Here is an 11,482-nt window from a genome sequence, read left to right as displayed (position 1 = left end):
GCTCGGCTCCCTCCTGTGCAGACTCGTCTTAAGAGAGCAATTAAATAGCTCACCTAGGACTGCAAAGACAGCGAGCAGCTTTCCCCGACCGAGCGAGCACCTTGAGAAAGCAACACCTCGTTCCTGCAACACCCCGAGCGCCGCTCGGGCTTTTCCACGGTGCCCAGCAAAGCGGCAACCCCGCAGCCGCGCACGCGCGAGGTGCCCGTCGGGGCGCTGGGGGACTGCGTGCACCAGGCGAGGCCGTCTGCGAGCTGCGTGCACCCGCCGCCCGCCCAGCCCCACGGCGCGGGCACCGGGCGCGCGGGCGCACGCGGGGCTGGGGGCGAGCGAACGCGTCCCGGAGCCGTGCTAAGCCTGGCCGCCGCCGAGGGCTGCGCGCTCCGCGGCCGTGCTGGCCTCAGCCCCTCAGGCTGCGGCGCGGGCCATAGCCCGAGGCGGGCTCGTCCCTACCGTGTGCCCTGCCTGCAAGGCGYGACCCAGGCCTCCAGCGACCGCGGCGGGAGCGCAGCCGCCCGGGCAGGGCCACGTTTCTGTGGGAGTCCCCACGGGACRCGACAGAGCCAGCGAGCCCTCTGCTTCCTAATGCCTGCTCCAGGAAAGCTCCGGGGGTGAGAGGAACCTCTGCGGTGACGGCAGGGCTTCCCCGCGGGTTGAGCACGCTGCTGCTGCACAAGGCAGAGAGGGTCCTCTGCGGAGGGGGGAAATCCATGGAGACATGGCCACGGCCTTCTCCAGAGCAGTGGCTCTGCCCTGCAAAACGGGCTGGGAAGCCAAACATGGAGAGCTGTTCTCACTGCCATGCTGGAAGGACGTGTGGAGTGGTATCCTGCAGGCAACAGGGGCAGCACCTGCCCCATAGGCACATGGATGGGAACAGGAGTGGGGAAACGGTCCAGAATGACCATGGGGCAGCTCCATCAGGGCAAGTGCAAAAGCCATCGCAGGCAGGAGTAAGCAGCTGTGCTGCCAGACGACGGGGAGGCCTGGCTGGCAGCAGCGCTGCCGAGCAGACCGTGCAGGCGGCACAGCACGTCGCCAGCTGGCTCGGGACAGGAACCCGTCCTGCTGAGAAGCACCAAAGCAGGACATAACACGGGAGCATGATGAAGCACGCATCCCAGCTCAAGTATGGTCTCAGCCCTTCAGGTGAGTTACAGGCTTGCACAACACTTTAAGCAAGGTGGCCTTTGGAGAAAATCCAGAGGACCAACAACAGCAAGTCTAGAAAATCTGGCAGGCAAGAAAAGTTTGAAGGAGACRGGATCATTCAAATCCTGAAAGCAGAAGACTGGCAGGATCCACAACAGCAGTCTTGCGATGCATAAAAGCCACTGCAAAGTGGTGAAGTGGAAGAGAAATTCCTCCTCCATGGTGCAGAAGAAAAGCAGCTACAGAGCTACACGAGGTAGATTAAAGTTAGACAAAATGAAAACCTTTCTGGTAGAAAGGGCAGAAAAGCACTGGAAGAGATGCCCAGGGGAGGTGTTTAACACCAGGCTAGACAAACCAGTCAGAAAAGAGGTTAGGTAGAGCTGCTCCCGTCCTGGTGCGGGGATGAACTGGATGTCTCAAGAGCTATCCTGACATTCTGCAACTCTCCAAGGTCACCTCCTGACCTACCCTGCTCTCTGCCTCAGCTTTGTCTCCTCACCCTCCTGCTCACGGCCCAGCCTCCCCCCCAAATACCTGACCTCAGTTCCCACCACCTCGTTCTCCCCTTCTCCACCCAAATCATTTCATACTCTCACCCTGAGACCTCAGCCCCGCAGCGTCCCCTCCTTTCCTGCACCCTCCCTTCCCCAGCTCGTGCCGGGCTCAGCCACTCCCAGTGTAGCTCCTCAGCCCACCCGCATCTCCACATCAGCATGACGGCCTCCACTCTCAAAGGCAACTGTCCAGCCTTTCTGCAGCCAGGCGCCACAGTGGAGGCTGTAAGCTTGACCTCCTGCATCTTCATCAGGAACACSTGCAAGCCCTGAAAGCACTTAAATGACTAAGTACCCATGCAATATTTACTAACTGGCACTAGGCTCTGACTTCCTTGGTACTGCTCGGGCAGAGGGATTTTCTCTAATGAACACTGCAGGCAGCAGTCCTTCATCCACGCTGTGCCTCAGAGCCGAGAAGACGATCRCAGGCAGCCAGAGTTGCCTTTCCACATCAGAGAGCCCTTATGCTGCCAAACCCCCGGGACCAGCCAAGCTGCAGCCCTTGCGACTTTGTTTGTCCCCCCTGTTCAGGGGACAAACGCATCCACACACAGACTGGAAACCTGCAACAGCTAACAAAGTGGCMTCGAGGAGCTATAAAGAGATGGATGGAGGTGGACCACCTCCCTCTGATCCGAGCAACAGGTCAGTGATCCAAGTGACACTGAGCAGGGAGGAAAGTGGTCGGAAAGGCTGGAAACAGCCACCCCAGGAGCTCAGAGAGTGCTGCAAAGACCGGAGATGGCAGCCTGCAGTTCCAGTGCAGGGACAAGTCTGCAACAACCTGAGCTCCACACACTGCAGCAGAGAGAATTTCAGAGAYGGTGGAAAACAGCCACAAGAAGCTAAGCAGGGGTGCACTAATCCAGGCTACAGGGACGGGAGAAGAGAGATGCCAATTCTGCATGGCAAATACAAACCATCGGCTTCCCTCTCCCCAAGAAAGGTCCAGGGTGGCACCCTGCCCCACACTCCCCCCGAAGTGGGGGAGGCTCCTCCAGGTGCAGTGGCACTAGTCAAACACTGCTTGTACTGAAAGAGAGGAGAAGAGCCACTAGACAGCAAACGGTGCAGTGGGGCCYGGACTGCTGAGTCAGGCTGGACCACAAGCAGGAGCTGATGTGAAGATGACCAAGGGCAATGGGACTTGTGCAAGGTCTTCAGGTAAGCTTCAAGCAACCAAATGCAGGTGAACAGGAAGAACTGGAGCAAGACTCATGAAATAACCCCTAAGAGATGTCTGACCATGGAAAAGGCTTCTCAGGGTTAGGGTTGCCAGAAGCCAGTTGCCAGCAGCCACATGGGCTGCTCACAACAGCTCTTTCCAATTCCTGCATATTTGTCTCCAGAGGCATTCAAAGTTGTGACTCCGGCGAAAGACACAGCAGAGTCCCAGGTTACTGGGTCCAGGTCCTGCTAATAGAGGCCACTTCACATGCTGAGGACTTTTTGCCTCTCAGTGCTTGGTGAGATGCTTCCTCAGAAACATCCTAACTCCTAGCCCACGCTTATCTGTGGATAGTTCATGTTCATTCAGCTCTGGGCCGGTGTCATCCCTCACCTTCGACGGGTCACCAGGCAAGAGAGCAGCACTGAAGGGCGCTTGCCTGCTGGCAGTTACAGAGAGCAGCCAGGCAGGACTGCCCAGCTGAACAAGCCAAGCTCTCACAGTTTCATTAGTAGCTTTCTCAGCTCCTCTGGTCACCCTCATCGTTCTCTGCCTTTGTTCAGCCTGAATCCGCTCTCATACAYTGGTTGGCTTGCACTACATTTCAGATGAGGTTTCACCCCTGCTTTGTGCAGCAGTTTGAGTGCTTCTCAAGCTTTGATGTAAATACATCCCACAAAACTCCCTGCAGCTGCCTCTTCTGCAGCCACACAGCGCTGGCAGCTGATAACGGTGCTGTAATTAAAACAGGTCTGGTGTTCACCTCCACAACTGCTCACTGTTGGCTCCCAGATCATAAGAGAAATTACAGATTAGACCCTCTAACACATTCCTTGCACTTCGCTCTGCTATCTTCCTGTGCCTATTATTCCAGTCTCCAAGGCCATCCTTATCAGGAGATCTTCCTCCATACCAGTGAAGGCTGATACACAGACCCCAACAACACTCCCCAATATGGGGAGGACAACTAGTCAGGTCTAAGTTTTGTTGATTCACAGGCAGAAAAGGGCTTACAGCTTTGATTCTCCTCACCCGTCAAGAACTTACTCCACTAACCTGGTGTGAATGCCTATTAACTGTTTAATTTAAAGCTGACTGTGAAGTGACATAGTTTGGGCTGACATGAAGGATGCACATGCTCTTACCTCAAATCTCTGAGAAGTAGGTTTAAGGTCAAGCTCAGTAAAAAAAAACAAAATCACTTTCCCTGAAACAGGAGCATCCACACCGGATTTACGCTATCATAAGTAAACCATTCCAACAGTGCTGACGCCAGTGTAAACAGAGATAAAGAAGGGCGAGGATCTACTTCCTAGGAACCCTTTGGGCTTAGCACCGTGYGGATAAAAGAGTGGACTCCGAGCTGAGATTTTTCAAGATCCAAATCTGGTCTGGGAGGCAGAACGAGAGCATGTCCCTGCCCAGAGGTCCCGCCTGACCCACGCAAGGCTGACTCGGACTGGGACAGCCTGCCCCGGTATCCCAGGGGCACAGCCGAGGCCACGGCAGGCGGACTTTCCTCTGGCTATTGCAAGTGGCAGACTAAGGCATTGCAAACCCAGTCAAAYCAGGGCTCCAGAGAAACTGGGCTGCAGTCCAGGGCAGGGCTGCCCTTGTGGGGCCCCAGCAGACCAGTTCCAGATCTGCTGTGATCTCAGGGGCTATTGCTCAGACAGAGAAACCACAGCAAGCCGTAGGTGTAGGGGGACAAGCAGGACGGCAGAAAGATGCTGCAGCTCCCTTGCTTTTTGCTAGTTAAGAAAGGAACAGACATAGTAGTCCATCAGGAGCTCTTAAATGACCACCTCCAGCAGCCCCAGCACCCTCTCCCCAATGTAGCACGGGTGCAACAGTCCCAGATGGGCTGTAAACTTTTCTTGAAGGCTCCCATGTAGGCAGCCCTAATRCCTCAGAGAGGAGGACCCCAAAATCGCATGTCACTGTACTCATGGCCAGATGCAGCCAGAACAGCACCTGTGCTGGTGGCCACACTGGCTCAGCTGCTTCAGCTCCTGCCTCCGGAGATGACCAGAAGCAGCACCAGGACTGACAACAGCTGTGGATCCTCCCACTGAACAACTCTGCAGCCAGAGGCAGCTCCTATGGCTAGTCCAGCCATCAGCCTTAGCTGTGGGGCTGCTCTGCATCTGGGTGCTGCCTCGTCCTGTCTCTGTCCCTAGGCAATGAGCAGGAGCTGTCTCCCTCCCTAAGTGGGCTCCTCAAAAATGTCAGGTCTCCTGCTCTGCTGACCCTGCCAGCATGGACACCTACCCTTGCCTTTGCAAATTGTTTCCCAGAGCAGAAGCACAGAGCAGAAGTTCCCATCCCAGGATGGAGCTCTGCAGAGAAGCAGAGACTAAAGAAGTGTGAGGAAGAGACACAAAGAATAGGAGCCACGGTAAATCAAAGGCTGCAAGGTGCACTGCCTGGAGACCTCAGGTCAGAGTTTATCGCAAGCATTTGGCTAGCAGTGAGAGATCCCAGGATACAGAGGCTGTAGGAAGGATGGTAAGAAGAGTTCCCGCAAGGAAGAACTACAGAAATCTTGCAGTCACTGGGACGCAACGGGTACTCAGAGAAGTTCCCTTCTTGCGGTCCATTTGCACAGAAGCTGCAATGCTTCTGCTGCAGAGCAGACAAAGCAGCACCTCCTGAGCACAGAAGCTGTCTGGCACTCCAGCCATCCTTGCACAGAAGAGCAAGAAGCAAGGTTGCTGCACTTGTCTCAGCAGCACCATGTGCTCTGCATAGCCATAACCATGCTGCAGGATGCCAGACAGCCTGCAYCAGCAAGCATCACCAGTAAAAACTGGGGAGGTCTGGTATGTGCAGAACATCCACACTCTTCCCCTCCAAGAAATAACATCCAACTCTTTAGGCCCCACAGCAAGGCCTGCCTCAGACAAGGCAGCAGCAGCGGCGGCCRAGGGAAAGGGAAAAGCATCCTAGGATCTGTCAGAGCAAAGCACATGCTGGAAGTGTTTGCAACACACAGCAAAGGGCAGAGCCAAGGTTTGCACACAGATGCGAGAGCGCGTACAAGCACATGCATTCCTGCCGAGCAGCTTTATTTTCACTAAAACTTGAGCATCGGCTGAGCCTAACCGTGATCAGATTCTCCTGCACAGTGCATGGTTAATTATTCTCAAAGCACAACTGCACTTATTCTAGAGGGGAGCTGTCTGCACCCATGCAGAAAACTAGGAATCCGCCTGATAAATTCTCAGTGCTTTGGCTGCTATGAAATAAGCTGAGCTTATGGGGGACTAATCATAAAAATTACAGTGAGGTGGGTACTGAGGCATTCAAAGTACCAAAAATACTGCACAGTTATCTGATCTATGAGAGCTTTTATACATTCGTGTATGAAACAGTCTTAGAAATAACAATCAAGAATATTCCAAAACAAGTCAACAGAGAAACACTGAACAGACACACGCTGCAGGTAGGTACGTTATCTTCACCGTAACAACTACTAACCCCAGAAATTCAGAGCTAAGCTGAGGGGTGGGGAAGCTTCAGCATCTCTTTACAAGTTATTCAATTAATTCAAGTCAACAGGCAGAGAAGAGCGGCCTGAGCTGAAGGGCAGAGCCATCGGCCGGGTGCTTTCCTCCTCCGCACGGCACGCCTGGGTGCTCAGACCACTTGCATTTGGATCCGGCCACTGAGCTCCCCGAGTCTACGGTGCTCATCACCCAGCGCGGGGCAGAGGGCTGCTCCCCCCAGGCAGTGGGGCACGCGGACGAGACCCCCCAGAGGGGCCAGGGCGCAGGAGGCCAGAGGCAACCACGGATGGACTGCAAAGCAACCGTTGCCACCGGCAGAGGAAATGGGGAGGGGGTGGCAGGCGGGCGAGCGGCAAAACCGGGCGACAAACGCACCTGGGGCGTTTCCTCGTGCCTTGTGCTGTGCCCCTCTGCCGGCCCTCGACCCCGGCCCCTCACCTCCRTGCCCAGCCGCAGCGGGGGCCGCCGAGCCCAGCAGCCAGGGGAGGGCCGGGGCGGGAGGGCCAGCAGAGGAAGCGCTTTGAAGTGCCTCCATCTCGCTGGCACAGCCTGCTCCGGAGGCAGCGTGCGGAGACTCCCGAATGTGCCAGCCCTTTCAGGGGCAGCCTTGGCACTCGGAGAGATGGTGTGTGAATAGCCAGGACAGCAACAGGAAAAGCAAAGCAAAGAAACTGAACAACAGAACGCAGGGAAATCGCTGGAAGGAAAGGACTCCCCAAACCTCCAAGCCCAGCTGCGACAGGCCCCACAAACCGCAGGGGTGCACAGAGAAAAAAGCGCAGGAGATGCGGCCCGCCGCTGCCGCGGGACACCCGGGACGGCGGCRCAGCTCCGGCAGCCCAGCAGCGGCCCCGCGCAGGGCTGCGGAGCCCCGGTGGCCCGCCACGGCCGCCGGCGAGAACGGCAGGCGACCGAGCCCGGCTGGGACACCCCCTTCCTGCGCTGAGCCTTTCAGAAGAGCTTGTCTGCCCCACCATGCCGGGTGGCAGCGCAGATTGCTTAGAGATGCAAAAAGCAGCCAGGCCTGGCCTCTCCCTGCCTGCCGGGGGGCTGCGCAGGGGGCAGACGCGAGAGGTCCAGGTCCCGCATCGCCACGGCCAGGCCTGGGCCACTGACGCTGGGTCTGGAGCACAGCGTTATTCGGGAGGAGCCGAGCAGGAGGCAGAGCTGCGGGGCAGCAGGATGAGCCCCGCGCAGTCCCGGAGACAGAGACAAGACGAAGCAGAGTTGCTGTTTGAGCTGGAGATACTCTGCTGCCTCCTAGGAGGCTGCAGCTCCGGAAGGATGTYGTTCGAGGGGGTGCAGAGCAGACCCTGAACGCGCCCGCGCCGCTGCGAGAGGCGGATGCGTGCAAGCACGGGGCAGCAGTCCCGGCACGCGCAGCCGAGGGAAGAACCGGGCAGCGCTGGCACAGCCAGGCAAGACTCACGTTGTCACAGAGGAACTCTGGCTGCTAAATGACTGGGACGCAGTACCGGGGAAGAGATCCCAAGGGCACTGGGAGAGGTCAGCCCAGGAYGGGCCGCAGACCCCACATCCACACGCGCGCGCGTCCCTGGGTGGGTCGATGTGCCCTTGCGGGGCTGCGAGGGAGCTCCGGACAGAAGAGGCGAGAGGCCCAGCCCCACCAGCCCGAAGGGAAGGGGTGTGTTTAAGTGTGACACACGACCAAAGGCTTTCTGTCACGACTAGGAGCTGGCAGCCTGCTGGTGACATTAGGATGAAGGCGGGAACGCAGGCTCTCACGCCTGGAAGCAGCTGTTCTGAAAGGCCTGGAGCGACACAAGCATCCTGCTCTGATCTGAACCCAGACCTTCGGGGAGAACCAGCACCCTCGCAGTGCCGGCGCCAGCTCCCGGGGGCGGGGAGCAGACGTGCCCGGAGCATCCGAAGGGTTCCTCTGAGCAGAAAGCGGGCAGGCAGCGGGGCAGGCTGCTCGGAGGGCCCGCGGTCTTAGTCACGGCACGAGAGAGGCGCTGGAGAAGCACGCCGCAGGCCTGGAGAGAACGGACAGGCACCCTCTCACTCTCTCTCACTCTCTCTCTCTTTCCTCTCTGTGCCTCTCTGCCGGTCGGCTTGCTACATACCTCCTTTCCTACATATTTTCTTGTTGGGCTTTCGGGTGCATTCCTTGGAAATCCGTTTTACTGTAAAATGAATAAAAGACTACAAAATAACAGGAGGCTCCACTGGCTGGAGTGGGCATGCAATCACAACCACGCTGCCGCCCTCCCGCCACCCCTGGGGCCGCGGGACGTGGGGAGGGAGCGCTGCTGTGGGAGGAAAACTCTGGGCCAGCTGTGCTGGGATGGAAGGAAGGTGCAGCGTGTCCTGGGGCCAAGAGCCCCAAGGGCAGAGGAGCAGAGCTGGCAGGCGTCAGAAAAATCACCTGCGCCAAAGTCTGCTGTGTGCGCAGCAGGCCCTGCTCCAGTTTTCCTCCATCGCTGGCTCTTACAGCCCGCTTAACCCCCAGGGCTCCCGGTGTGGTGAGGCTGCTGCAGGCCGYGGCAGGCGCTGCCTCCTCTGCCCCCTTACTTACAGTTCAGGTGGAGTCCCCTAGAAAGGAAAAGGTTAGACAGGAGGCACCCAGCACCGCCCAGCCTCACCACAACGGGACCGTGCCCGCGGGTCGCCAGCACCCCACACTCATCGCTGCCGCTGCCCGCCCGCCGCAGACAAACGGGCGAGCTGCAAAGTGACGCACGGGCCAGCGCCCCCAACTTCTCCGGTGTGCCAGGGCCTGAAAAAGGAGCCGGCCCGGCTCCGCGGCCCGTTCCTCGCAAGAGCAGCCGGCCACGCCAGCGCAAGGGGAGAGGCAGAGAGTGTTCCTCCCAGCAGCAGCCGCAGCCCGCACCCACCACTAGCGCATGGACCTGAGGGTGGGAAGGGAGGAGGAAGGACAAACCCGAACCAACTCAAGACAGAACCTGGCACTCGGCGCCTGGGGAGCACAAACCAGCTCGTCGCTCTGTGGATCTGCGGTCAGAGAGTCTGATTCAGATTTAGCAACACAAGAGAGGAACCCGTGACAATGCCATGGAGGTGGAGGGGTGGGAGCCGAGAGGAGTGGAGGGGCAGGAGCACGCGAGACAGAGATGGCAGCTGAGGGCAGAGGGCAAGCTGAGTGGCCAGAGAAAGCTTTCCACAAACAGACAGCATGCTGCAGGGTCCACAACCACATGCTTCAAACACAACACCCAGGTGAGACCAACCACTGCTGGGGAAGAGCAGAGCGGCCTCCCCTGCCCTCCCAGAGTGCACGTTCCTGCGGGCACCCCGGTGGGGACTCACCATCCTCCGTGGGGATGTAGATGTTGAGGTACAGACAGTCCTCATTGGGGTCCTGGATGTACGTGGCCACTATATCCAAATTGGAGGTAAACCAGATGGGCAGCATGATCTCAGGAACGGCGTTGTGAATGTTCTGGGGGCAGACTGGTGAGAAGTGGGTAGCATTCCTGATGCCCGACCAGGATGGCGGTGGCTCAGGGGGCATGAACCTCTTCTCCCCAATGGGGGGTGCGGCATAAGGCACCCCCAAGTACTGGTCCACAGGTCCCAGAATCTCACTGGGCAGCGGCACGCGCACCCCCCGTAACTTCCCATAGTGAGTATTGACAGTCGGAGAGTAGACCTGGCCTTCCATGCGCACAATAGTGGAGGCAAAGCTCAGGACCCAGAGGGCAAGACGCAGGTCCCAGCCAGCCACCAGCTCAGGCACTTGGAGAAGAGGGGGCAAGAGAGGGCTTCTCCAGATTATCAGCCACATCGTCTGGGAGGAGCAGCACCAACATCCAGGCCTGAAGCTCCTGAGGTGAGGGCTCAGGGCATCCCCATCACAGCAAGCCTTCGATCCGTCCACCAGGAAGAGCCAGATCCGTGGGGCAAGATAGCCAGGAATCAGCAACACGCAGCCCCGTTGCGCCTTCAGCTGGGTGACCTAGGAGCACTGATCCGGAGAGAAGTGTAACTGCTCTTCAGAGCCTGCGAGCTGCCCGCTGCTGTCCACCTTCGAAGGGCACGGCCCTGATGGGACTGCTGACACTGTGGAGAGATGGAGGCAGTTAACAGCAGACTCGCTCTGGAAAGAGTCAAAGGACCTGCGGCACACACAGAACCAGTTTCCCTGAGCAGGACTCTGGTCGGACGTGCTGCCGGGCCCTCTCACCTCCCATCACCCTTGCCTCTGCCTGTTCCACTACACAGGTGGGCAGCTCCGGGAGCAAGAGCGACTCCACAGACTGAAGGAACAGCTCAGAGGACAGCCGGAGCAAGCAGGGCATGAGTGTCAGGGCGGTGGAGCAGCCCTTCCCCTGTGGCAGGTCCTACCTTGTACGCTGACAGCTGGGCAGGGCCGAGGGAGCAGAAGATGCTCACGTGCTAGTGGGGCAGGAGCTGCTGCTCCGCTGCAGGCGGGAGCAGGCCAGGGAGAGGAGGAAGAGGATCCCTCATCCTTCAGACGCCAGGGAAGCACAGCTCACTGGTCTGGAGCAAAAGCCCAGCAGGCTGTAGGGACCCTTGTGCCACACGCCGGACCCCGGCTGCGCTCCTCATGCCTGCGTGACCTTGAAAAGGAGCTTGCGTTCACCTGCCCAAGGTGCGAGCCCAGACCGCGATGCCTGGAGAACACCCGGAGACGACGCGTGAGACGGAGACAAGCGGTCTGCGGGGCCAGGAGAGCCCCCTCGCCCTGCGCTGCGGGAAGACGTCGGCAGCGACTTGCAGGGTGCCAAGGCTCTGCATCAGCAGGACCGTGCCACTTCCCCGGCACAGTCCGGCCCCGCGGGGCAACCCGTCGGCCGCCTCCGCTGCCCCGGCGCTGCCCCGGCGCGAGGGCCCCCGCGCGCCTTTCCTGCGGCTCCCGCGCCGCCTCCGCTCCTCCCGTCAGCTCCGTCCGCAGCGTCGCTCCGCCGTCCCGGTGCCCGGTCCGGCCTGCCACCCGCCGCCTCCCATCGCCTGTCTGCGTTCGCAGACGCTCCGGGCGCTCCCGCCACCGACAGGCCAGACCCACGCGTTCGGCCCCGGACACCCGTCTCGCCGGCCCCACGTGCTCTCCGGCCGGCGCTCTCCCTCGAAGCGCCGCCGGCCCAAGC

At 59.1% G+C, this 11,482-nt stretch overlaps 1 protein-coding gene across 2 annotated transcripts in view; it reads right to left on the bottom strand.

Moving 5' to 3' along the window:
* Window positions 1–10,427, bottom strand: part of NLGN3 (neuroligin 3) — a 25,046-nt gene extending 14,619 nt beyond the window's left edge. For both annotated transcript variants that reach the window (XM_085325485.1, XM_085325484.1), the window contains exon 1: window positions 9,681–10,427. In XM_085325485.1, the coding sequence (XP_085181611.1) occupies window positions 9,681–10,158 (478 nt within the window). In that variant the 5' untranslated portion in view covers window positions 10,159–10,427. The remainder of the gene's footprint in view (window positions 1–9,680) is intronic.
* Between the last annotated feature and the right edge of the window lie 1,055 nt (window positions 10,428–11,482).

This window comes from Rhea americana, unplaced genomic scaffold (genome assembly GCF_003343005.1).
Source record: "Rhea americana isolate MKP2758 unplaced genomic scaffold, rheAme1 scaffold_98, whole genome shotgun sequence".
In the NCBI taxonomy this organism is placed as follows: Eukaryota; Metazoa; Chordata; class Aves; order Rheiformes; family Rheidae; genus Rhea; species Rhea americana.
The sequence above is the reverse complement of the archived record's forward strand: the minus strand, read 5'-3'. Positions and strand labels throughout refer to the sequence as shown.